Raw genomic sequence first — 27,835 nt, 5'->3', positions numbered from 1 at the left:
CTTAATTGGGAAAAAAAATACCTGCTCTGCCAGAGTTATAATAACTCTGCTACCCTCACGTTCTCTGACACATTAGCAGGGACACAGCACAGTTATTAAACTTCTCATGTTCATTGAATATACGCAGTGCTGCCTTTTGGTGGAAAAACAAGTGAAAACAAATCTATTTGTCCAGCCTCTGTCCGTCCTTACGGGCGGTGGACACGTGTGAGCTGCGTGAAAAACATTGCTAAATCATACGCACCCAGCTACGCTTTACTGCTGGCTTCGCCATTTGCTTTCCTTAATTGGGAAAAAAAATACCTGCTCTGCCAGAGTTATAATAACTCTGCTACCCTCACGTTCTGTGACACATTAGCAGGGACACAGCACAGTTATTAAACTTCTCATGTTCATTGAATATACGCAGTGCTGCCTTTTGGTGGAAAAACAAGTGAAAACAAATCTATTTGTCCAGCCTCTGTCCGTCCTTACGGGCGGTGGACACGTGTGAGCTGCGTGAAAAACATTGCTAAATCATACGCACCCAGCTACGCTTTACTGCTGGCTTCGCCATTTGCTTTCCTTAATTGGGAAAAAAAATACCTGCTCTGCCAGAGTTATAATAACTCTGCTACCCTCACGTTCTGTGACACATTAGCAGGGACACAGCACAGTTATTAAACTTAGATTATTCATTCACTAGAGGCAGTGGGGCCTTTCGTTTTCCAAAAAGGGAAAAAATTATATTTGGCCTGCAGTCTTGCGCCAATTTATTTCCTGCCTGGGAAATCAAATCACTGGTAATACAGCATGCTGAGGGGTAGGGGTAGGCCTAGAGGACGTGGACGCGGCCGAGGACGCGGAGGGCCAAGTCAGGGTGTGGGCACAGGCCGAGCTCCTGATCCCGGTGTGTCGCAGCCGACTGCTGCGCGATTAGGAGAGAGGCACGTTTCTGGCGTCCCCACATTCATCGCCCAATTAATGGGTCCACGCGGGAGACGGTTATTAGAAAATGAGCAGTGTGAGCAGGTCCTGTCCTGGATGGCAGAAAGTGCTTCGAGCAACCTATCGTCAACACGCAGTTCTGCGCCGTCCACTGCTGCAAATCCGAATCCTCTGTCTGCTGCTCCTCCTTCCTCCCAGCCTCCTCACTCCACTACAATGACACCTGCTCAGGAGCGGGAACACTCCCAGGAACTGTTCTCGGGCCCCTGCTTAGATTGGGCAGCAGCGGTTCCTCTCCCACCAGAGGAGTTTATCGTCACTGATGCCCAACCATTCGAAAGTTCCCGGGGTCCGAGGGAAGAGGCTGGGGACTTCCGCCAACTGTCTCAACAACTTTCTGTGGGTGAGGAGGACGATGACGATCAGACACAGTTGTCTTGCAGTGAGGTAGTAGTAAGGGCAGTAAGTCCAAGGGAGCAGCGCACAGAGGATTCGGAGGAAGAGCAGCAGGACGATGAGGTGACTGACCCCACCTGGTGTGCAACGCTTACTCAGGAGGACAGGTCTTCAGAGGGGGAGTCAAGGGCATCAGCAGGGCAGGTTGCAAGAGGCAGTGCGGTGGCCAGGGCCAGGGGTAGAGGCAGGGCCAGACCGAATAATCCACCAAGTGTTTCCCAAAGCGCCCCCTCGCGCCATGCCACCCTGCAGAGGCCGAGGTGCTCTAAGGTCTGGCAGTTTTTCACAGAGACGCCTGACGACCGACGAACAGTGGTGTGCAACCTTTGTTGCGCAAAGCTCAGCCGGGGAGCCAACACCAACAGCCTCACCACCACCACCATGCGCAGACATATGATGGCCAAGCACCCCACAAGGTGGGACGAAGGCCGTTCACCGCCTCCGGTTTGCACCCCTGCCTCTCCCCCTGTGCCCCAACCTGCCACTGAGATGCAACCCCCCTCTCAGGACACAGGCACTACCGCCTCATGGCCTGCACCCACACCCTCATCTCCGCTGTCCTCGGCCCCATCCAGCAGTGTAGTTCAGCGCACCGTTCAGCCGTCGCTTGCGCAAGTGTTCGAGCGCAAGCGCAAGTACGCCGCCACGCACCCGCACGCTCAAACGTTAACCGTCCGCATAGCAAAATTCATCAGCCTTGAGATGCTGCCGTATAGGGTTGTGGAAACTGAGTCCTTCAAAAGTATCATGGAGGCGGCGGCCCCGCGCTACTCAGTTCCCAGTCGCCACTACTTTTCCCGATGTGCCGTCCCAGCCCTGCACGACCACGTCTCCCGCAACATTGTGCGCGCCCTCACCAACGCGGTTACTGCCACGGTCCACTTAACTACGGACACGTGGACAAGCACAGGCGGGCAGGGCCACTACATCTCCCTGACGGCACATTGGGTGAATTTAGTGGAGGCTGGGACAGAGTCAGAGCCTGGGACCGCTCACGTCCTACCCACCCCCAGAATTGCGGGCCCCAGCTCGGTGCTGGTATCTGCGGAGGTGTATGCTTCCTCCACTAAAGCACCCTCCTCCTCCTCCTCTGTCTCGCAATCAAGATGTGTTAGCAGCAGCATGTCGCCAGCAGTCGGTGTCGCGCGGTGTGGCAGCACAGCGGTGGGCAAGCGTCAGCAGGCCGTGCTGAAACTACTCAGCTTAGGCGATAAGAGGCACACGGCCCACGAACTGCTGCAGGGTCTGACAGAGCAGACCGACCACTGGCTTGCGCCGCTGAGCCTCCAACCGGGCATGGTCGTGTGTGACAACGGGCGTAACCTGGTGGCGGCTCTGCAGCTTGGCAGCCTCACGCACGTGCCATGCCTGGCCCACGTCTTTAATTTGGTGGTTCAGCGCTTTCTGAAAAGCTACCCACGCTTGTCAGACCTGCTCGTAAAGGCGCGCCGGCTCTGCGCACATTTCCGCAAGTCCCACACGGACGCTGCCACCCTGCGCACCCTGCAACATCACTTTAAGCTGCCAGTGCACCGACTGCTGTGCGACGTGCCCACACGGTGGAACTCTACGCTCCACATGTTGGCCAGGCTCTATGAACAACGTAGAGCTATAGTCGAATACCAACTCCAACATGGGCGGCGCAGTGGGAGTCAGCCTCCTCAATTCCTTTCAGAAGAGTGGGCCTGGTTGGCAGACATCTGCCATGTCCTTGGTAATTTTGAGGAGTCTACCCAGGTGGTGAGCGGCGATGCTACAATCATTAGCGTCACCATTCCTCTGCTATGCATCTTGAGAAATTCCCTGCAAACCATAAAGGCAGCTGCTTTGCGCTCGGAAACGGGGGCGGGGGAAGACAGTATGCCGCTGGATAGTCAGGGCACCCTCCTGTCTATTTCTCAGCGCGTACAGGAGGAGGAGGAGGAGCATGAGGAGGATGAGGAGGAGGGGGAAGAGACAGCTTGGGCCGCTGCTGACGGTACACCGGCTGATTGCCTGTCATCCTTTCAGCGTGTATGGCCTGAGGAGGAGGAGGAGGAGGAGGAGGAGGAGGATCCTGAAAGTGATCTTCCTAGTGAAGACAGCCATGTGTTGCGTACAGGTACCCTGGCACACATGGCTGACTTCATGTTAGGATGCCTTTCTCGTGACCCTCGCGTTGCACGCATTCTGGCCACTACGGATTACTGGGTGTACACACTGCTCGATCCACGGTATAAGGAGAACCTGCCCACTCTGATTCCCGAAGAGGAAAGGGGTTCGAGAGTGTTGCTATACCACAGGACCCTTGCGGACAAGCTGATGGTAAAATTCCCAGCCGACAGCGCTAGTGGCAGAAGGCGCAGTACCGAGGGCAAGGTAGCAGGGGATGTGCGTAGATCGAGCAGCATGTACATCCCAGGCAGTGCAACAGTCTTTAAGGGCCTGGCCAGCTTTATGGCTCCCCACCAAGACTGTGTCACGGCTCCCCAGTCACGGCTGAGTCGGCGGGAGCACTGTAAAAGGATGGTGAGGGAGTACGTAGCGGATCGCACGACCATCCTTGGTGACGCCTCTGCCCCCTACAACTACTGGGTGTCGAAGCTGGACATGTGGCCTGAACTAGCGCTGTATGCCCTGGAGGTGCTTGCTTGTCCTGCGGCTAGCGTGTTGTCGGAGAGGGTGTTTAGTGCGGCTGGGGGAATCATCACAGATAAGCGTAGCCGCTTGTCAACCGACAGTGCCGACAGGCTAACACTCATCAAGATGAACAAAGGCTGGATTTCCCCAGACTTCTGTTCTCCACCAGCGGACAGCAGCGATACGTAAGCAATACGTAGGCTGCACCCGCGGATGGAAGCTACGTTCTCTCTCACCATCCAAAACGGGGACATTTCTGCTTCATCAATCTGTGTCTAATATTCCTCCTCCTCCTCCTCCTGCTCCTCCTCCTGAAACCTCACGTAATCACGCTGAACGGGCAATTTTTCTTAGGGCCACAAGGCTCACTCAAATAATTTTTCAGAACAATTTTTATAAGTTTCAATGCGCTTAAAAGCATTGGAACTTTAACTTGAACCAATTTTTCGTTACACTGGGCTGCCTCCAGGCCTAGTTACCACTTAAAGGAGATGTCCCGAGGCAGCAAGTGGGTCTATACACTTCTGTATGGCCATAATAATGCACTTTGTAATATACATTGTGCATTAATTATGAGCCATACAGAAGTTATAAAAAGTTTTTTACTTACCTGCTCCGTTGCTAGCGTCCTCGTTCCCATGGAGCCGACTAATTTTTGGCCTCCGATGGCCAAATTAGCCGCGCTTGCGCAGTCCGGGTCTTCAGCAGTCTTCTATGGAGCCGAGAGCGGCTCCGTGTAGCTCCGCCCCGTCACGTGCCGATTCCAGCCAATCAGGAGGCTGGAATCGGCAGTGGACCGCACAGAAGAGCTGCGGTCCACGGAGGCAGAGGATCCCGGCGGCCATCTTCAGAAGGTGAGTATGAAGACGCCGGACCGCCGGGATTCAGGTAAGCGCTGTGCGGGTGGTTTTTTTAACCCCTGCATCGGGGTTGTCTCGCACCGAACGGGGGGGGGGTTTAAAAAAAAAAAAACCCGTTTCGGCGCGGGACATCTCCTTTAAGCCACATTAACCAAAGCGATTAATGGGTTTCACCTGCCCTCTTGGCTGGCCATGGCCAATTTTTGGGATGTACATTAGTACTGTTGATACAGCAATTTTTGTGGGCCCTCGCCTACAGTGTAAACAAATTAATTTTTAGCCCACCTGCATTACAGCTGACGTTACCTCAGCTGTGTTGGGCAATGCAATGGGATATTTTTATGTACCGCCGGTGGGTTCCAGGGAGCCACCCATGCTGTAGGTGAACACTGAGTTTTTAATACATCTGTACACTTCTAAAGAACCCGTCTGACTGGGGCATGAAGTGTGGGCCGAAGCCCACCTGTATTACGCACGACATTACTACCTCAGCTGTGTTGGGCAATGCAATGGGATATTTCTATGTACCGCCGGTGGCTTCCTGGCACCCACCCAGGCAGTGGGTCCACAGGGAGTTTAACCTACATGTGTCCACTTGTAAAGAACCCCAGTGTGACTGGGGCATGCAGTGTGGGCCGAAGCCCACCTGCATTAAGCACGACATTACTACCTCAGCTGTGTTGGGCAATGCAATGGGATATTTTTGTGTACCGCCGGTGGGTTCCAGGGAGCCACCCATGCTGTAGGTGCACACTGAGTTTTTAATACATCTGTACACTTCTAAAGAACCCGTCTGACTGGGGCATGCAGTGTGGGCCGAAGCCCACCTGTATTACGCACGACATTACTACCTCAGCTGTGTTGGGCAATGCAATGGGATATTTCTATGTACCGCCGGTGGTTTCCTGGCACCCACCCAGGCAGTGGGTCCACAGGGAGTTTAACCTACATGTGTCCACTTGTAAAGAACCCCAGTCTGACTGGGGCATGCAGTGTGGGCCGAAGCCCACCTGCATTAACCCTTTCCAGTCCACTGTGTGACCTGTGAAGACATTAGGGTTTAAGGCTGTACAGCTCCGTTGTTGGTAGACGTCCGTCGGGGTTCTCTTACTGTATATTGCCAGCCTCTCTGCTGTCGGAGCCTATCCTACGTGTCAGCTCATGCAGTACTGGCTTTAGCCAGCATATAGCGCCGTTGTATAACAGCAGAAAAAGAGTAAGCCCCCTAGGAAAACCATATACAAATTGGATTGGAAAGGGTTAAGCACAACATTACTACCTCAGCTGTGTTGGGCAATGCAATGGGATATTTCTATGTACCGCCGGTGGCTTCCTGGCACCCACCCACGCTGTAGGTGCACACGGAGTTTTTAGTACATCTGTACACTTATAAAGAACCCCAGTCAGACTGGGGCATGCAGTGTGGGCCGAAGCCCACCTGCATTAAGCACGACATTACTACCTCAGCTGTGTTGGGCAATGCAATGGGATATTTCTGTGTACCGCCGGTGGGTTCCAGGGAGCCACCCATGCTGTGGGTCGACAGGGACTTCACAATAGGGAGTTGTACCTGCCTGTGTCTATGAATTAAAAAGCCCGGTCTGACTGGGGCATGCAGACACCTTGACAGAATGAATAGTGTGTGGCACATAGGTTCCCCATTGCTATGCCCACGTGTGCAGCTCCTGATGGCGGTGGCACAGGATTCTATTTCTCATTGCTTCTGTACAGCATTGTGGGCTATCGCTCCGCCACTTTTAAAGAGGGTCGCTGCCTAGCCGTGCCAACCTCTGCAGTGTGTGCCTGCGGTCCCTCGTCATGGCAGACGCAATTCTAAATAGACATGAGCGTGGTGTGGCATGAGGGCAGCTGAAGGCTGCCCAGGGACACTTTGGTGTGCGCTGTGGGGGGGGGGGAGGGGGGGCGGTTGGGCAGCATGTAACCCAGGAGAAGTGTCAGTGGAGTGTCATGCAGGCAGTGATTGTGCTTTGTTGGAGGTAGTGTGGTGCTTAGCAAAGGTATGCCATGCTAATGAGGGCTTTTCAGAAGTAAAAGTTGTTGGGAGGGGGGGGGGCCCACTCTTGCCGGTATTGTGGCTTAATAGTGGGACCTGTGAACTTGAGATGCAGCCCAACACGTAGCCCCTCGCCTGCCCTATCCGTCACTGTGTCATTCCCATCACTTTCCTGAATTGCCCAGATTTTCACACATGAAAACCTTAGCGAGCATCGGCGAAATACAAAAATGTTCTGGTCGCCCATTGACTTCAATGGGGTTCGTTGTTCGAAACGAACCCTCGAGCATCACGGGAAGTTCGTTCCGAATAACGAACACCCGAACATTTTGGTGTTCGCTCATCTCTAGTGATCACCGATGACCTGGAGACACATTCTTGAACTATTGTTGGCTCTATCGGGTGTGCTGTCTGTAGCGGTGTGTATCTGCATGCACCCATGTGGGCCTGCAGTCCTGGATTGTTGACCCCCAGTGATGCGCAGTTGTATTCCATAGACCGAGCTAGAGGTTTCGACATCGCAGCTGTAGTGTTTTTTCCAAGGCTATCCTTGTCATTCTCTGGAAGAAAAGTGTAACAGCTTATAAATTTTACAGCTATTACACTTGTTGGGTACATAGCTATAGTTAAACCTCCATTTAACCTATATAGTTATAGCTGTTTTTTCGTGATTACTAGGGATGAGCGAGTATACTCGCTAAGGCACTACTCGCTCGAGTAATGTGCCTTAGCCGAGTATCTCCCCGCTCGTCCCGAAAGATTCGGGTGCCGCCGCGGGGCGGGGAGCTGCGGGGGAGAGCAGGGAGGAACGGAGGGGAGATCTCTCTCTCCCTCTCTCCCGCCTGCTCTCCCCTGCTCCCCGCCGCAACTCACCTGTCAGCTGCGGCGGCCCCCGAATCTTTAGGGACGAGCAGTGAGATACTCGGCTAAGGCACATTACTCGAGCGAGTAGTGCCTTAGCGAGTATACTCGCTCATCCCTAGTGATTCACCTACTATGTATACTAATACAGAAATTTCTACGTGTTTAAAAGGGCTTCATAGTTATATGCAACTCACCTGCTTGGATCGGAAAGCAGGACAGAGCTGTAACATCAACTGTGGTCGTTGGTTTCTTTTTATTACGCGGTTGAAACACCAAAACAGAGGTGTTGTGCAGGATTGTTTTAGGTAGTATGTTCTCTTTTTTCTGCGCAATCTCTGCACCCCTGTGTTTCCCAGAGCCGCTGATTTGTTATGGTCTTTAGCCTTGTTGTGAGACAGTGGTTTTTTAGCGTCACACATAACAGCATCTGTATAAGCCATAACACTCGTTTATATAAAACCTACCATTGACCAACAACTTTAAAAGGTCCTCTGCAATGGTACTACAATCCCCCGATGTCTCAGAGAGCATATTTGTGAAGAATGACTCCTCACAATCGAAGCTGTCAATATCCCAGTGCTCCACTTAAACAGCGAAGATGATAAGCGGTAAAATTAGCAAATATTAAACTTATACATATTTAGCGCTATAAAAATGAGCTGTATAAACACAGTATACCTAACAAGCTCGATGTCAGTAATAACAAAGGTCTGGTTACCACAATTCTGGCTTTCCATCTGAAATTAAAAACACCATTAATGTATCAACGCTAAACTTCTATGGTTGAAAGAAGATATTAGGAATACAATATGAATATTAAAAATACAGTGCTGTCACAACATCAATCTAGAACATACAAAATTATTGGTCAGATATTTTAAAAATATATACCAGTTATAGCAATAACAAGGGCCAACATAACCAACAATCAAACCGTACAAAAATTACGGAACAGATATAAAAAATATAAATCACTGTAACATTAGCGCCAGCACAGGATGGAGATACAAGGCTGTAAGGCTGTTTTTTTAACCAAAAATTTGTCTCTAATAAAATTGGATGCCTCTAATAAGACTAGCATGTGCCGGCCCATGTGACCTTGCTGCTGCAACCCATGTGATCTACTGCTCAGCGTTTCCTTCTCCTGCTGCTAATACAACGCACCCTTCTCCATCATCGGTGAGGGGTAATACACTAGTACAGTACTTTACAATTGTATCTTATATCACCTTATTTATTCTTTTTTTTTAAAATCCGGCCTCCTCCAACCCCTACAGCAGGCCATTCCATTTCCAGAAATAGTGCATTTTTCACAACAATATTATTTACCTGGTCAAAGCAATATCAACTTATTTGATTTGATCTTATATTCCATTATTTACACCTTGTTTTACCATGTGTTACATTGTATTAAGTTTACCTTCCGTGATATCACATTATCATACATAATTTTGTGGGTTGTTTTTACCTTACTGTACCTTATATCACCTTAATTGACCTAAACTTATATTCCACCATATACACTTTAATTTACCATTTGTTACATTGTATTAAGTTTACGTTCTCTCATATGACATTATCTTACATAATGTCACCATTTTGTTTACCTTACTGTACCCTATATCACTTTCTTTGACCTGAACTTATTTTCCTTTATATACACCTTATTTTACCAAGTGTTACAATATCCTGTTTAACCTGCTCTTAAATTATATTATCTTACCAAATGTTACCATTTTTTCTAACCTTACTACATCTTACATGACCTTATTTATTCTTTTTTTTTTTTTTTAAATCCGGACTCCTCCAAGCCCTACAGTCGGCTATTCCATCTCCAGAATTAATGCATTTTTCACACCAATATTACCTACTAGGTCAAAACGATATCTTCTTATTTGACCTGATCTTTTATTCCATTATTTACACCTTGTTTTACCATGTGTTACATTGTATTCAATTACCTTCTCTCATATGACATTACCTCACATCATTTTACCTTACTGTGCCTTATATCACCTAATTTGACCTGATCTTATATTCCATTATTTACACCTTATTTTACTTTTTGCTACATTGTATTAAGTTTACCTTCCCTGGTATGACATTATGTTACATAATTTCCCCATTTTTATTCCTTTCTGTGCCTTATATCACCTTATTTGACCTGAACTTATTTTCTATTATACATACCATATTTTACCAAGTGCTATATCTTATTTAACCTGCTCTCAAATGATATTATCTTACCAAAATTTACATTTTTTTTTAACCTTACCGTTCCTTATATCACCTTATTTAGTAATTAATTTAGTTATTTATTTTTAAATATGGCCTCCTCCAACCCCTACAGCCAGCCATTTCTTCTGCAGAATTAGTGCATTTTCACACCAATATTACCTATTATCCAGGTCAAAATATCACCTTCCTTGACCTGAACCTGTACTGCATTATTTATACCTTATTTTACCATGTGTTACATTGTGTTAAGTTTACCTTCTGCCATATGACATTATCTTACATAATTTTATAATTTTTTTACCTTACTGTACCCTATATCACATTATTTGACCAGAGTTTATAATCCACCATATACACCTCAATTTACTATTTGTTACATTGAATTAAGTTTACCTTCTCTCATATGTAAGAGAGAATGGAAAGTGCGCAGCAAAGATAGGACATGTACTATCTTTCTCGCATCTTGGAGCCGACATGTGAGTTTGCATTCGTATGTCCTATCTTTTGTTAGAAGCTCAGAGTTTCACACACTTAACAACATCCATGTGAACGCTTCCATAGGAACCTATTGGTTTCTATTAGACGTGTGCTCTGTGCGCTGCTAGAGCAGTATGGGGGTGCCTATTATTATTGAGGTTACTATTACTACTAAGAAGACTCTTGGGGTCCCAATTATTACTGGGGTCACTACCACTACTGGGGCCATTATGGCGGTCCCTATTATTATTGGTGTCACTATTACTACTGGGGCCACTATGGGGGGTTCCTATTTCTACTATGATCATTATGGGGGGTCCCTATTATTACTTCAGCTACTAAGGGGGTCCCTATTACTACTGAATCCATTATGGGGGTCCCTTTTACTACTGCGACCACTATGGGGGTCCCCATTATTACTGGGGTCACTATTACTACTGCAGCCCCTAAGGGGGTCCCTATTAGTACTGTGGCCGTTGTGGGTGTCCCTATAACTTTTGCGGTCCCTATGGGGGTGCCTATTATTACTGGGGTCATTATTACTACTGCATCCACTATGGGGGCTGCTATTATTACTGGGGGTCCCTATTACTCCTGTAGCCACTATGGGGTTCGTATTCTTATTGGGGACACTATTACTACTGCAGCCACTATGCGAGGTCCCTATTATTATTTTTGGGGTCCCTAGTATTACTGCAGCCACTATGGGGGTCCCTATTACAATCGGCCCTTTGAAGACAACCATGAGGCCACTCTCACACACTGTGTTAAAAAGAGAAAAAACATTCCAAAATAAAGCAGGTAGCACTGGAAAATCGCGTCAAATCTGCGAGGCCCCATTGAAATCAATGGGAGCGTTGTACTGAGATTAGCATGCCACGTTCAAGACACTGCGGTAAAAAGCGCGTGAGATAAGCCCTAGGCCACTCTTACACACGCCGCTTTTTAGAACGATTAGCATGGTGTCCCAAGCGCCATACTAACCACAGGAAGAACGCCGCCATTGACTTTAATGGGGCCTTGCAGACATGCACTTTTCGATTGCTGTCTGCTATATTTTTGTGCCTTCTAGCACTTTTTAACGCCCCTCATCACCCACCACAATGATGGGGTGTGTTAACCTGAATGCACATGGCTGGGTCGGATCCCATAGTGTAATCCGACCCTGTGCCTGGCGACCCCCGCATACTTGTCCGGATTCTTATTATCTGTGCTGCGGAAGTGCCGGCCGGTGCACAAGCGTATTACAGATTAAGCCGCACCGTCACTAGGCGATGACACGTATCCCACAATGATGACTGTGGAAGGGCCGTGGGGGTCAAGCGGCCTCCATTGACTTCAATGAAGGCCTTGCAGACATGTGTTCGAACACAGCAATTTCCAGCGCTGCAATTTTTGAGCGCTATCTGCTCTATTTTTTCATGTTTAGTGCTCCTTATCAATGATGGAGTGCACTAAGAGCTGTTGTTGGAGGTAGGAACCTGCCTCCAAAAACAAAAGTGAAACTGCAGCAAAGCGACGCGATTTAGATCGCAGCATTTTGCCAACAGCCTGTGTGTGAGTGGCCTAAAAGAGTCACAGCTTCAGACCGCGCATGGACATCACGGAAGGAATCAGACATTTTCCCCAAAGGGTCAGCAGTGCTTATGGTAGAAATCATAATGGGTGTGTGTCACATCTTTCGGTGGTGCAGCCTCAAGCTTCGTGCTATAGGCACCACTGACAACAGACTTTACCCTTTAGTAACCAATCACCATTAATATACCGTTACTTGGTCCTGGGCTTTCAACAAAAATACGACACCGATTTAAAGCTCCTGCAAGCTATCCGGTGCTGGTCAGGTGCTCACTAGAGATGAGCGAGCACGCTTGGATGAAGCAATTACTCGAGCGAGCATCGCTCTTCTCGAGTAACTACCTACTGGTCAGAGCATGCTCAGGGGGGAGGCGAGGTTGATGAGAGAGATCTCTCTCACTCTCCCCCCCGCTATCCCTCGACGCTCACCCCGCGCCCCTCGCCACCCCCCCGAGCACACTCGGATCAGTAAGCAGTTACTTGAGAAGAGCGATGCTTGCTTGAGTAACTGCTTTATCCGAGCGTGCTCGCTCATCTCTAGTGCTCACTCGTCGTTCAGTTTCAGACAACAATAAAAAATAACACTAATCATGTAGAAATATGAAACACTGAACAAGAAGTGAAAGAGAACTGCATGATTCTCGAAGTTTACAGCCTAAACTGGCGGAACGAGCGGGTGATGATGTCATCAGCTTCTTTGCTCAGGCAAACTAGAATCGGGAGGTTCCTGTGTCTAAGGCCTCATGCTCAAGGCCAGGTCTGATTCCAACTGCAAAATCTCACAGCGGAATCAGACCCCCCCAGAGACCCATACCTACCTGCCCGAATCTGTCGCGAGTGTCTCAGCCAGCACGCATGCACAGTGCTGGGCTATAACACAGATTCCCGTGATACTTTTGCAATGCTCACAGCGGAAGTATCGCGGGATGGACAGCTTTCATTGAATGCAGAGGAGGCAGTCTGTGTGATTTTCCACACAAAATAGAACATGCTGCGATTCTCCCCTGCGATGGGAAATCACAGTTGATTTCCTCTCATAGGCAGGGGAGAATCGTTTAACATGGCATGTTTAGGGACGGACATTGCTGCGGATTTTGCGGCGGGTGTCTAACTGCGAATTCCACAGCGATAATCCATCCGTGGGCATTCGGCCTAAAAGGCCCTTAACAAAGGACAGCATGACTACCGTGTCACTCGGCCTATCAAACCTTGCCTCCTGCAGAGTCTAACAGGCTGATGTCATAGTTAACAGACATAATGCAGTGTATTATGCTATCGATTGAACATACGCATCTTTAAGTCCCCTTGAGGGACTAAAAAGTAACGTCAAAAAAGTTCAACAAAGTCTAGCTAGGGCCTCTTGCGCATGGGCGGGTCAGACCCCACATGCGGGATTCCTGCAGCGGCGTTTGACCTGGTTCCCGGCCGGTGACCCCGGCTTACCTGTCCGACGGCTTCTGCACAAGCTGCGGATGTGTGGGGTGGCACTCCATCGTGCATGTGCAGTAGCCGCCAGTGCTAGGGGGTGACGCGTATCCCACGATACTTCCGCAGTGCTCATTGCAGAAGTGCCGTGGGATGGATGGCTTCCCTTAATTTCAATGAAAGCCGGCCGTGGGTAACCCTCACAAAATCGCAGCATGCTGCGATTCATTCTCTGTGAGCGGAAAATCACAATCGTTTTCCACTCGTGGAGATGAAATTGTGTTTTTTCATTGAATACTATGGGATGTATTTGCTGTGAAATCCAGAGGCGGACGCCCGCTGTGGACTAAAAAAAAACCTGTAAAATTAAAAGAAAAAATCTTTTTCCTCCCACAAAAAACTTTTTAAATTAAAAGAAAAACAGACAAAACCCCACATACTAGACATACTAGATTAAAATACTTATCCCACATGGTGGGCAACATAAAAATACTTTTTAAAAAAGTTTCCAAATTACTATTTTTCATCCATCTACCTCGCAAAATATTCAATAAAGGGATCAAAAAGTCGCAAGTACCCCAGAATGGCATCAATGAATCCTGCTACTAAAAAAAACCAAAAAAAACAAGAAGAAGACCTGGCGTAGCTCCATAGGTGGAAAGATAAAAAAAGATCTCAGGGTTCTTAGCATGCGGCGATGCAAATTCAGTTTTTATTTACTTAAGAAAGTGTTTTTATTGTGTAAGGCCACTCTCACACATGCACTTTTCACTGCGATTATGTCACGGTAATTGCGGTATAACGCTCCCATTGATTTCAATCTGGTCTTGCGGACATGTGTTCGACATTCTCGAGTGCTGTCCACTCTATTTTGCTGTGTTTTTGCGTTTTTTACACACCTCATCACCCATCACAATGATGGGGTGCGTTAAACACTGCTGTCGGTAACCTGCATCCGAAAACGGTGGTAAAATTGCATCGTTTTGCAGACGTTGTGTGTGAAGGTGGTCTAAAAGTAGTAAAAAATGTAAAACATATATATATATGCTTGGAACCACTGTGATATTATCCATCTGCAGAATGAAGGTTAAAGGTCATTTAAAAGCTGTGAACACCATAACGCTCACACTGGTGCATTTTACGGCATTTCAAAATGTGTTAAATAGCATTCGCCAGCATTTTTTTTAATGCAGCCAATCATTACAATCGGTGATGAGGTGCCTTAAAAATCACTGAAAAGCACTAATATAGAGCAGACAGCGTTCGAAAATCGCGGTGTTTGAACGCTCGTATGGGAAGTCCCATTGAAATCAATGAAGGCATTTTACATTGTTTAGAACGCTGTGCTAAATACTGTACAAACCATCCTATGTGAGAGTGGTGCTAGGCCGGACTCACACGGCCGTAAGCTTAAAATGCAGCATAGGTCATGAACCGCTGTGGAGCCTATCGCTGCGTATGGCAGCAAAATTGTACTGTGCATGACAACGTATCCCACGCACTCTGCCATGCGCAATCAACCTGATTTTTTATATATTTTTTGGGTTATATTTCCTGCACCTTTGCGTACATATGCGCCCATAGAGAACAATGGGCTCTCCCACTCATATATACTTGTATATATTCTATCTCTCATTGTTAAAATTAACCTACCCTAAAGAAAAAAATTAGCCCTGCCCCCTCCCATTACAAACAGCTGGAGGGGAGGAGAGAGGAGTTGAGCCAGCGAGGCGGAGGGAAGAAGCATATGCCCAACGGCATATACGCCGAGCCCGCGCATCACATGGTAGCGTATATGGTAGTGTTTCACGGCTGTTCAATATATGGTCGTGTGAATAGGCCCTTAATAAGAGATCCATCTGTGAGGCTTGGCTGATGGCTCTGCTCTCTCCTCTCCTGCACTTATTGTTCAATAATATAATTTAACATTTATTGTCTTTTAAGGGGTTATCCAGGGAGCAACCGATGGGACACACTGGGGTTAGAATGTAAATGCTACTCTGACCCCTGTATAGCGGCCGGTGCTCATATCTGCAAGTGCAGCTCCCATTCAAATAAATGGGGCCCAAGCCTGCAATTACAAGTGCAGCTCCAATTGATTTCAATGAGATCTGTGCTTGCAATTACTAGCGCTGGCCACTACACAGGAGTCAAAGTAACACTTCCACTCCGATGCCAGTGTATCCCACCAGGCGCTGCTGGATAACCCCTTTAAATCAGCTGATCAGAATGCTCAGGAGAAGAGTGAGCAGAGGGAAACTAAGCCTTCCAGCTTCACAGACAAATCTCCTACTGAGGCATGGACTGCAGTCTCTATATACAGTGATATGCAGAAGCTCCAAAAGACAAACTGGGCAGAATTTTTTATCAACTCCTATTTCAAAAATTGTCAGTCCAAATACATGCATTCAAAGGGGGCCTGTCACCTCCAAACAGCACCATATACCAAGTTGTGGGGCTGTTCAGGGAGGTGACAGGGAGCCCTTGGATGTAGTTTTATACTCCCCCATTCCTGTGGCGTGCCCCGCTGGAGTCTGCAAGTGGCATGAAAATTGGACTCATTTCAGAGTGCTGTGCATGTGCGCTCCCATAGAAGTCTATGGGAGGGCGCTAGCACAGTAACCTGAAGAGAGACAGATTTTCAAAATGCAGGTGAGTATGGAAAATACATCCTCTGTCTCCTCGTCACCTAATCCGAACAGCATCACAACTTAGTTTACAGTGCTGTTCGGGGGTGACAGGCTCACTTTAAGTGAAAAACAAAATCTTTCAAAGAGTTGAGATGCTTTACCCACATGGAGACAGTGTTGTGTTTGTTGTTTCCTCTACTCAGCTGGTACAAGTTTTGTTGTTCTTCGCATTCGTGGTTTGTTATTTATTTCCAGATGGCCTTATCAGTTGTCATATACATGTCTAATCTACTTTGTATTATCAAAACAACTGCCTTTATGGGGAAAAGTGATATAGTTATAATAGAGGGCAGGAGGCTGATTCGTATCTCGCTCCAGTGTACTTCTAGTCTGCCAGCTCAATGCAGGATAAAACAGCAAGTGTCTGCTTGTAGGTCAGAAGTGGAGCTTAAAAACGATCATCTTATTCACTGCAGGTAAAGGTAATCCTCTTTATCCACTATATGAAAAAGTAATTGTCTCCTTATTATCAAAATTAAAGGGAGCATATCATATATTTATTAATTTCGGTCAATTAGGAATTAATTTATTCTTCACAAACTAAACAACTAAACTATCGCTTATGGTTCACAGTAGTTACCCTACCTTTATCACGCATTAGGCCTCACTACTGCAGCTTTGCACGTGTTTCTTGTTTGTGACATGACATCTGTGTTAGGCCCCCTGTCCACGGGCGAGGGAGCAGGGGAGAGAACTGACAGTTCTCTGCGGTAAGCTTATCTGACAGATAGGCTCACCGCGGAGAATCGCAGCATGCTGCGAATTGAGTCCCGCGAGCGGAGAATCGCTATGATTCTCCGCTCGTGGACAGGGGCCTGCGCTTTCCATAGCAACGCTATGGAAAGCGTAAACTGTGTTACTCACAGCTGGATTATCACCGTGAATAACGCAATGCAAAATCGTCCATGGACAGGAGCCCTAAGGGCTCTTACCCACTCACATTTTTTTAACGCGATTGTCAATGGGACTTTCTAATGTTAAAAACGCATCGCAAATTTGTGCTTTGCGACTTTTGTGCGATGTGTTTGACAATCGCTTAAAAAAAACGCAAGTGTGTGGAGCCCTTATCTTAAGGGGTTGCATGCTCCACCAGTTGATATAGTGTATAGTATATAATCCTCACAACATGCCATAATTATTTGCATGTAGTGGTAAACATTAGAGATGAGCGAGCGTACTCGGAAAAGCACTACTCGCTCGAGTAATTTGCTTTATCCGAGTATCGCTGTGCTTGTCCCTGAAGATTCGGGTGCCGGCACGGAGCGGGGAGCTGCAGGGGAGAGCGGGGAGGAACGGAGGGGAGATCTTTCTCTCCCTCTCTCCCGCCCGCTCTCCCCTGCTCCCCGCTGCGACTCACCTGTCAGCCGCAGCGGCACCCGAATCTTCAGGGACGAGCACAGCGATACTCGGATAAAGCAAATTACTCGAGCGAGTAGTGCTTATCCGAGTACGCTCGCTCATCTCTAGTAAACATGCATTTCCAGACACTTCTCTACATGGTGCACCTATGATCTATATGTTACTAATGCACTCTCTCATTTGTAGGGAACAGATAAAAAGAGTAAAAGACTCTGATGATGTTCCTATGGTACATCATTGCCCACATTTTTATTAGGCAACGATAGAAAAAAAAAGGGAGGTGGAGCAACCCGAATAAGAAAAATGACCATGTGGACTATATCTTTAGTGACCGTATGTAAATTAGGTCTTTATTAGGAGGAAGTTCTCTGTACTAAAGGTGCAGCCAACTCAGAAAAAAGCCTTCAAGATGAACGTGTGAACTACAAGTGACAACGTGATAAAAAATTTCAGGAAAACAGGTGCAACCTGAGACAATAAAAAGATTTACTCAAGAGAAGTTTCGCTGAACTTCACTATATGTTTTTCAAGGCTATTAAGCATCATCTTCGGTATTTATTGGGGACATGCGTCAACACGGTGGAGCAGAGTTCTGGCTCCTGTCCGTGAAGAAGTGCTACACTTCTCCATGGACGTGGCAATGGAACTCTGCTCCCCGCTCTCACCGCATGTCCCCAGTAAATACCGAAGATGATGATTAATAGCTCAGCAGCAAAACAATAGCTAACAGGCTGAGAAGACCCAGTGCTCACAGCTTCTGGAAGCAATGCCAGTACAAGAACTGTTCAACATAAGCTTCATGGATTAAGATCTCACAGCTTCTGCTGATGCCTGGCATCGCCTGCAGATCAGCGAACCTATTCCTTCGCTCCCAAATTTTGCAGGTGGTATTACATCAGGTAGTGTTCTCCTAGTACCCACCTAGTCTAGATTGTGTTCAGAATCACATGTGGGTAATATGGTTCATTATGCTAAAATCCCCTTTGACTGCAGGCGTACCTTGGCATTGTACTTAGGAGAGTTCATATAGTAAGCTGCTGCTCACTTTTGCTACTTTTCAGTGCACTTCAAGCTACAGAAACATGATGAGCAATTAATTGTATGCTCCTCATGTCCTCCGTGATCCTTCAATCCTCTCCTCTCAGAGTCTCTTGGCTCTTCTCTTAGTTGAGAATCATCAGTTCAAAGCATCATTCACTCTTCAGCATTAGATCTGTATTTTTCATCTATTTTGTTTTTATTAAGCCAAAATCGGGAGTGGATCCAAGAAAGAAGTATATGTACGTTTCCAGTATGTTTTGTTCTGTTTAAGATTCACTCCTGGATTTGGCTAAAAAAAAAAAAAGCTAAAAAAAATAGCTGAAAAAATAGTGATCAATTACTGAAGTGTGAATGAGGCCTTATGAGCTGTCAGGAATTTCATGTTTCAATATGTGGATACAAACAATAGATTACATACACAAGTCATGCAGCAGAGATATACACAAGTAGTATAACACAGATGCAATCTAGGAAGAATTCAGGAAATGTCAAACATGTGACAAAATACTGGCAATTATATTGAGGATACACTGAATTTATATCAGGCCACATTGGCAAAACCGCATACGTAAAACATAGAAAATTGTAGCCAAGAAGCAAGCATGGAAAACATGTCAGATGCTACTGTACTGTCGGTGTAAAGTGACTGCAGATTAACACAACCCTCTGGGTTTGAGGAAACAAAGATGGTTGCACTGGCTTCTCTGACTTCCTGATGCAGACTGCACTAGTATGCATCGAAGGGCCAATCTGTCGAGCACAGATGCCCCTCAGGTTGTCCCAGCGATAGTCGTTCCTGTGCTTTTACAGAGGAATGAGCATTGCTGACTTGAATGGAGGCGGAGTGGCTTGGGGATCGTTCCAACCTGCCCTGCTCCATTCATAGTCAGCAGGCCGTCTTCATAAGTGAATGGCTTCCTGTTTAGATGGGCCGATCCCCCGTTCAGTTTTCTGCATGCGGGTTCTTGCAATAGAGGTGGTTGTTGCAATTAAATTAAGGAACTTCACATTTTAAATATTACAGTTTTTACAGTGCAATTGCATCTGCTGTATACAGAATATGCGTCATTCTGAGACTCCCTCCACTGGGGTGCAGGGATAGAAGGGACTTCAATCTGTGTTGAAGTTCTCCAGTACATGTTAATACTATATAAATAGTGGGAATCAAACCAGGATTTTTCCATTATACTTTATTAGTCCTTTTAATCCTTTCCAGCCATAAATATATCTTTCATGCCTGCTGTACTTTTATTAAGTTTGATCTTTGTTGTGAAGTAATTTGCCTTTACAATACAGGGACTTGCAGAACTTTGCAGCTATGTACATAATTCCCAAAGCCATGGTAGGGGGGTGAGTGTCATTACTTCTGCTTCTCTGGCAATTACTTCATATCATGCTGGAAATAGCTTGCTACCCTTTAAAGTGTAACTATCACATTACTGCTAAAGGAGAGTGCACACACTAGCAGAATGACACTCCGGGCCAGTACCTACTAGCTGCCTTGTCCGTTTATCATCCCGCTCAGCTGTGAAGACTCAACACCAAAATGTCAAAAGCTGCTAGTAAGTCTTTTTGTGCTTACTGTACTTGCAGGAAATGTATCACCTTGTTTCAACTTTTTTTTAACTAATTAAGACAAGATACTTACACATTTTTTTTTCTATTGTTTTTTTTTCTGACTGTACATTTTTTATTCTGTTTACTGTATATGATTATGAGGGCAGCTATCTTGCTGTTAACAGCATTCAAACAAGTGTCCCATATGTGATATAAGCTTATCTACTGTAATCATCAGTTTTACAGTACTATTGTAAATGTATTCATATATGAATTTTGAGTTGGTTGAATGTAAAATTATCCTTCTAATTTCTTTGTATGTATGTATGTATGTATTAGTCTGTTTTTAAGCCATAACATGTAGAAAAATAACAAAAATGCCAAATTTGCTTCAAGACATTGACATCTAGATAGGCTGCTTAACATTCAAATGGTTACAATTCAACATTTAAAGGGAACCTGTCACAGCACCATAAACTAATTTATAGTACTCTAAGGGCTCCCACCCACTGGCGTTTTTTTCTCCACTGCGATGCGATGCGATTCTAAAGTTAAAGTCTCGCATCGCCGTGCGAGAAAAACGCAGGCAGATATCCCAAAATCGCTGGGATATCACTGCGACATCGCCAGTCTTTTCAATGGAGCCAGCGGTAGCAGCGCTAGCCCCATTGAAAAGATATGGAGAATGCCGCTGACTTCTGCCACAGATGGGGGATGAAGGAAACTCCTGCCACAGCTGTGACAGAAGTCCACGGCATTCTCCATATCTTTTCAATGGGGCTAGCGCTGCTGCCGCTGGCCCCATTGAAAAGACTGTCGCAGTGTCTCGCACTGCTCTGCGAGAGTTTTCACTTACTCTCGCAGCGCAGTGGAGAAAAAAACGTTAGTGGGTGGAAGCCCTTAGGGAACGTGACAGGGCTCCTGGTGATGTATTTTTTATATTACACTCTCCCACGAACCAGTACTGTCGGCCTCCAAACATTGTGCGGTGCTGGAAAATCTGCCTTTTTTTCAGAGTCCTGTGCGCATGCTTTTTCCATAGACTTGTATAGGAGACTGTGTATATGGGACTCTGAAAAGAGCTAGATTGTCCAGCACCATGCAATTTTCATAGGATGACTAAGCTGGACCAAGGGGGCGGTTGAGTATATCGCGTCTTTCACGCGGGCTACAAAATCTCGCTACAAAGTCATTGCTGCAAAACACATGTATGTGAGGGCCATGGTTTCCAATGGGTTCTTTCACATGAGATGATTTGTAGACTGAAAGAACCCATTGGACACCATGAGCTTCACATACATGTGTTTTGTAGCGATTATTTTGCAGCCTGTGTGAAAAAGGCCTAAAAAAATACATCACCTAGCTCCCTTGTCACATCCCCTAACAGCATCATAACTTAGTTTGTGGTACTGTGGGGATGTGACAGGTTCCCTTTAACAAAAATTGGGCATGTGATGAGTGTTGTGTTCCCCCACCCCCCTCCACCTCCAACGTGTACTATGCAAAAAAAACCCAATTATCCCAGCCCCCTATGTACTATTCAGACACCTCATCACAGTCTCTGTATACTATCCTCACACCCTCATCACAGGCCTCATGTACTTTCTAACCCCAGCCATCACAGCCATGCTTCTTGGCATCCCACACATTTACCTTCTAACTCCAATATTGGCCCTGCCAATTCTGTTGGAAAGTTAGTATCGTGCCTCAGCAAAATGGTGAATAATCAAATTCATTTGATTATACCAAGGATAGGTCATCATCAACAATAAATAGTGGGACAATCCCTTTAATAAATCATAAACTCTGTATGTAGACACAGACCTTATGGACTAGCCCATCGTAATGAGAGGCAGCAGAGATGCTCTATGGCCGCCCCTCTTCAGCCAGGCCCTTGTTTTCAATACTACTAATTGAATGATCTTCCAACAGGACTGCTGAACAGCGCCACTTTGTTCACAGCATAGTCACATTCATCATCTCCGTGCCCTGGCTCCGGACACACTGTGCTGAGAGCTGGAAATGGAGAAGGAGTCCGGTGATGATGCTGTAAGCAGAGCACTGCAGATCTTTATCAATACTACCAGTCGAGTGAGCTTCAGGATCAGGGGTCTAGTGAGGAGGGGGGGCACTAGTACTACTTAGAGGTTCATTAAGAGTAGAGGCAGGATGGAAAGAGTGTGTAGAGATGAATTGTGGCTGGAAGAATCAATTTCCCAGAGCATGCTATGGACAGTATTTGCTGCAGATTCCGCAGCAAACATCCGCCCATGTGCAGACGGCCTAACTGTTGTCTGCCTCTTAGGCTGGGTTCACACACGGCGGATTCCCGTCGGAAATCTCGCGGTTTGGCCGCAGCAAAAACCGCGAGATTTCCACCGGGAGAACCGCCGCGGTGTAAGCCGCGGCGGCTTTGAAGCGGTCCGGCCGCATGCATTTCCGTTGCAGCCGGCTCTCCCATAAAGGAGAGCGCGGCCGTAACATGAATAAACAAAAAAACGTCTGTAAACAGACATGCTGCTTCTTTTGAAACCGCGGCTGCGGCGGCCGCAGCCGCGGTTTCAACCGGATTTACCGCAGCGGATTAGCCGTCCCGTGTGGACGAGGTTTCGGGGGAAACCTCGTCCACATGGCTGGCTAATCCCGAGATTAGCGGCCGCGGGCGGTTTTGCCGCCGGCGGATCTGCTGCGGCAGAACCGCGGCAAATCCGCCCTGTGTGACCCCTGCCTTACTGTGCATAGAGATAGAGAGCTGCCAATCAATGGTTGGAGGGTGGGGTGGGTGTGGCTAGCCTGCAGCTCATGAATATGCAGGACTATTTCTGGGTCTGGCTGCTACTAATAAAATGCAAGTTTCTCCAAAATTACTGCACAAATCCACACAGCAGATATACCATTGTCATCGGTGTGACAGGCACTACCTGGTGGTCCTCTCAGTGATGATGACAAAGTCTCTAAGTTATATTACCTTGTTCTTGTCACTGTGGTTTTGTTCGTATGCTTGTCTTGTCCAATTTTCATTTTATCATCATCTACAACCTCATCATCCGGTTATCAACAGCTAATGTCCGTGTCGTCTAATGGTGAGTCTCTAGTTCTCCATTTGTGTTTTCTGTTGCGTAGATATGTGCTTCATATCCATTATTCTTGCGACAGCCCGGTTGTTACATTGTTCGACTCTACTGGGGAGATTGAGAGACACAGTACCCAGAAAAGGTGATTGCCAGAGGTGAAGTGAAGTTCCACATTTTAATGTCTTGTTAGCATCATACAATATAGCATTGAGCTGGCTGCAATTGCCCAGGAGGATAAAGACGATCCGGATGCCACTGCTTGGCTGCTCCTGAAGTCCTGGGTAGTCCATTTGCTCAGTGGTCGGAGGCCCCAGTACTCTTGCTAGGCTAGGCTAGCTGAGAGCAGTTGACTGGTTCTTCCTTCCATCACCAAACAGAAGGTGGTGCTGGATATTTGAGGGCGTGGGGTCAGCCATGGTACTTGTTCCCTTTTGCAGCAACGCTGCCTGGCCGTGGTACTGGTCATGATTGAGGGATTTAATACTAAAGAAACAGTACACCATTTTTAGTGGTGCATATCCAGTTTGAACCACAAGGAAGTAGTAGAACTTACCAGAATTCAGACCAAAAAGGTCTAATGCAACATCTTATTAAGTCTGACAAAATAATAAGGTGGGACATTTGTAATTTTGTGAACATGAAATGCACTGTACAGCCTTTAACCACAGCACGTTCTCAGGAAGCCCCTCTTAATGTTAAATCCCATAGCGCTGTCATCAACAATCTTGGTACACAACCAATAGTGATAAAATAAACAATAATTTCTGACACGTTTCCTTTAAGAAACCTTAGATTGGCTTCCAAAATATGATTTCCATTGCCTACAAAAAGTTGTAAAAACTCCCTGTAGTCCATGGAAAACTCAAGGAAAGCTACTGGGAAATCAGTGAGTAGCTATGCAAACTTCATTTTAGAAATTTCACGCAAACTGTTTAAAACATAATAAACTTGTTGATCCCGTTTCACTCCTTTCTACAATTAAAATTTATCCCCTTAAGGACCAGGCACCTTTTAGGGATTTTACCCATGTATTTGTTTTACTGCGCTATTTTTTTCCTTCAGTTCCCAAAATTATTTTTGCTACATTTTTTTCCTATAACATATAAGGCTATATTTTTTAATATCTTTTTCAGTGATTTTTTTTGCCATTTTTTAGTTTTATTGGGGTAAAAAGTTAAGAAAATGATTTTTCTTTTACATTTATAGTTATTTTTTTAATTAGTATATTTACACACACAAAAAAAGTATGGGAATGGGCTCCTTATTTTGTTTCGGACATTTTTACATATAATATGTATGCTTTTGGATTACAGGGCACACACAGCGATGGTTTTGGTTGGCAGCGGCTTTGGGTTATTTTTTTTTTTATGTATATATTTTTATTTTATTCTGGATTTTTTTAAACTTATTTATGTAATTATGTTTTTTACTATCTATGTCCCCCATGATGTCATGTAAGACCTCTGGGGGGCATTCACATGTTTTTGGTTTTTTTTAATTTAACACTTTTCCACTGTAGCTGGGGCCCCAGTTACAGGAGAAAACACCCCCTGTAGTGACAATAGTGACTGGCAGAACTGATCAGGATCTGCAATGACCCTGCAGCTCTACTGTGACAGGGAATCCCGGCGGTCACGTGACTGCAGGTTCGTGTAGTTGAAGAAACACTTCCACTTTCACTTTTTAGTACATATCTGTACTTGGGAAAGGAGAAGGCAGAAAGGGTTAAAACCCCTCCTGCCTTCTCCTCCGGGTTGTCAGCTGTGACTAACAGCTGACAACTTGACATGCTTCTGATTTGTTGCAGAAGCAGGGGCTTTAAACCCCCGCCGTATATTTACAATCGGCTGGATTTAAAGCCCAGGACCAAGCACCGTAAATTTACAGTACTTAGTCCTTAATGGATTAAGCAAATATACTCTGAGGCCTCATGTCCACGGGGAAATTCATGCCTGCGCGGATTCTCCATGCAGAATCCCGCAGCGGGTCCCTCCTTTCCCGCAGACATGAGGCTTGAGAATAACATTTTACTTACCTGTCCGGGTCTGCCCTCCGTCGCGGCTGGATCTTCTTTCTTCACCCTGGTGGATGTGCTCAGCACGCCGGCAGCATACCGCGCACATGGGCTGTGCACTCTTTTTTTTTTTTTAACTCCAGCTCTCCCGCGGCAGAGCAGAAATTCAGCTGCTGGTGTACCACGGATCCAGACGGCTTCCATAGGCTTCAATAGAACTGCACTAAAATGGAGCATGCTGCGGGTGTTTTCCTGAACATGCAATCCGTGCCTCAAGGGAAAATGACATCCGCAGGTATTTAATTACCTGCGGGTGTCCAATGCATCCCTATGGAGCATAGATCACGCGTGCGGGTGATCCGCTGCGGATATTTCCCCGTTGACATGAGGCCTAACGGTACCTTTATTTGATTGTAACTGTGATTTTCAGCGATAGTTGTCCTGTGTGCACACAGCCAGAAACAGGGCACCAAGTGAAAAACTGCTCACTGAAACGGAGCAGCTAGTGAGTGATTTCTCGCTCAGTGTAAATAGGAGTCGTTCAATCTTTGAATGGCTGCCTGTTTGCAGTCAATGGAGGCAGACTGGCTGAAAGTGATCTCTGGCATGCTCCACCTCCATTCAGCACAGGAGCGACAGTCCTTGGTATGACTTGGGCACTTATGCACCCAAAAGTTGTGCCATGTAAAGTTACCCTTACACTCTAAAGAACATCAAAAATGGCCACAATCATGCCCTAAAGATCACTAAGCAAAGTAATCCTATGGCCACAAATTGCTGTTCGGGCACATGGCAGAGCTCAGAAGAGCGGGACAGGCATTTGGATTTTAGTTTTTGAATACTAGGTTATATTTACAGATCCCCTGATGTACTAGTACCATGGAAACTCTGGAGAAGTGACCCCATTTTGGAAATTGCACACTTGAGGAAGGAGGAGGACCCCTGAAATGTTGCCGTGTGCCCAAATCTGAAGGAATACTGAAAGGAGATTTTGTTGGAGCATCAGAACTTGTAAGGGGCTTTACTCTTCAAAGTGATATATTGCATTAAGAGAATACCTTGTGTATTTGTAGAAAAAGAAGATAAAAGTGGCGAAGTTTGAAGCTAAAACATTGCTGCATGTGTCCTTTTTGGCTAAAATTTGAGGTTCTCTTTGGTACAGCAAAGCCCACATGTGACCACAATCTGACCCCTGAGCACACTGCAGGATTCAGAAGACAAATAGCACTATGACCATGCAACTATTTAAGACATACTTTGGTAATATTTACTTCATTGTGACATTATTACACAGACTCGCAAAATTTTAGAAACCCCTAAGAGGTAACCACATTTTAGAAATTATACCCCTCATTTTCAATAGTTATGCCAAACATTATGTGGGTTTTCTTGGGTATGCTTAACAAAAGGCAAGGGATATCACTGCAAAGGGAAAAAAATAAACTCAAATATCACTGCCAGTGGCCACTCCCTCTTTCTAGGTAAGTGCTGGGAACTCCCTATTTCTATGGATACTAAGTGTCTGAAATCTATTGATGTGAGGCGATCCTAGGAGCGCAGGATTTTTAAAATAATTTTTTGTTTTATTTTCTATTTGCATTCTGCTGGGAAGTGGCATTTTTACCAGTCCTGGTGTATCTTTGTATTGGTAGAAAGGGTAATGACCCTCTAAGCAATGTGGCATATACTAGTCTGAGGGCATAAGGAAATGCTGAGAGAGGATTGCCTGGGTGCTTTAGGACTTGTGAGAGACTGTATTCTGTCAGGATCTGTGAATGTGAATCTGCTGTACTATACCCTGGTTTGAATACCCTGAGGAACCCTAGTCTTCACCCTTTAACCCCACCAGTCAGGGATCTGGGCTTGGCTGTGGGGTCCGCAGCCTGCTACACTAGAAGTAGTCCCAGTTATGTGAACAGTGTGTGAACAAAGATGGAGTCAGGAATTGAGGCAGGCAACATATATTTGAACATGAGAGACAGTCCAGAGATCAGGACACGCAGACTAGGTGCAGCATGGTACAAACAAGCCAGGAGTTGGGGCCGACAGGAGAAGGGTCAATAAAGCAAGCAGAGGTCAGGAGTGGAGTGTGCAGAATAGTCAGGGTAAACTCAGAGTTAGCAACCAGGAAATCTGTAGAAATGATTAACACCTTCACCTGGACAAAGACCAAAAGCTTGGGAACTTTCCTTAGGAGGGAGGTACTTAATATAACCTAAGGTGCTCTGTGATTGGAGAGGGACAGAAATACAGAATGAATGTTGGCACTTTAAAGTGTGTGTATGTGTGCCTTATGGGTAGCAGAGAAAGGTTGACAAGAGGCCAGAGTACAGTGCCTGCACGGTGGCCGACAGCAGGGGCGTAACTATAGGAGGTACAGGGGATGCGGTTGCACCCGGGACCAGGAGCCTTAGGGTGCCCATAAGGCCTCTCTTCTCCATATTGGGAGCCCAGTATTATGAATAAAGCATTATAGTTGGGGGCCCTGTTACAGATTTTGCACCGGGGCCCAGAAGCTTCAAGTTACGCCTCTGGCCGACAGTAGGAGACTTGTGATTAAATGGTGATTACAAATGACAAGGACAATAAGTGGCAAGGTTAGAAACTAAAATATTGCTGCATATATTCTTTTTGTTACTTTGAGG

The 27,835-nt window shown here is 46.2% G+C and overlaps 1 protein-coding gene across 1 annotated transcript in view; it reads left to right on the top strand.

The window, feature by feature from the left end:
* Window positions 1-20,006: 20,006 nt before the first annotated feature.
* AMPD1 (adenosine monophosphate deaminase 1) overlaps window positions 20,007-27,835 on the top strand; it is a 96,273-nt gene continuing 88,444 nt past the window's right edge. The window contains exon 1 of the mRNA XM_066600092.1: window positions 20,007-20,107. Within this exon, the coding sequence (XP_066456189.1) occupies window positions 20,092-20,107 (16 nt within the window). The 5' untranslated portion in view covers window positions 20,007-20,091. The remainder of the gene's footprint in view (window positions 20,108-27,835) is intronic.

This window comes from Eleutherodactylus coqui, chromosome 4, assembly GCF_035609145.1.
Source record: "Eleutherodactylus coqui strain aEleCoq1 chromosome 4, aEleCoq1.hap1, whole genome shotgun sequence".
Classification (NCBI taxonomy): domain Eukaryota; kingdom Metazoa; phylum Chordata; class Amphibia; order Anura; family Eleutherodactylidae; genus Eleutherodactylus; species Eleutherodactylus coqui.
Note: the sequence above shows the minus strand (reverse complement) of the source record. Positions and strands in the feature narration are given on the sequence as shown.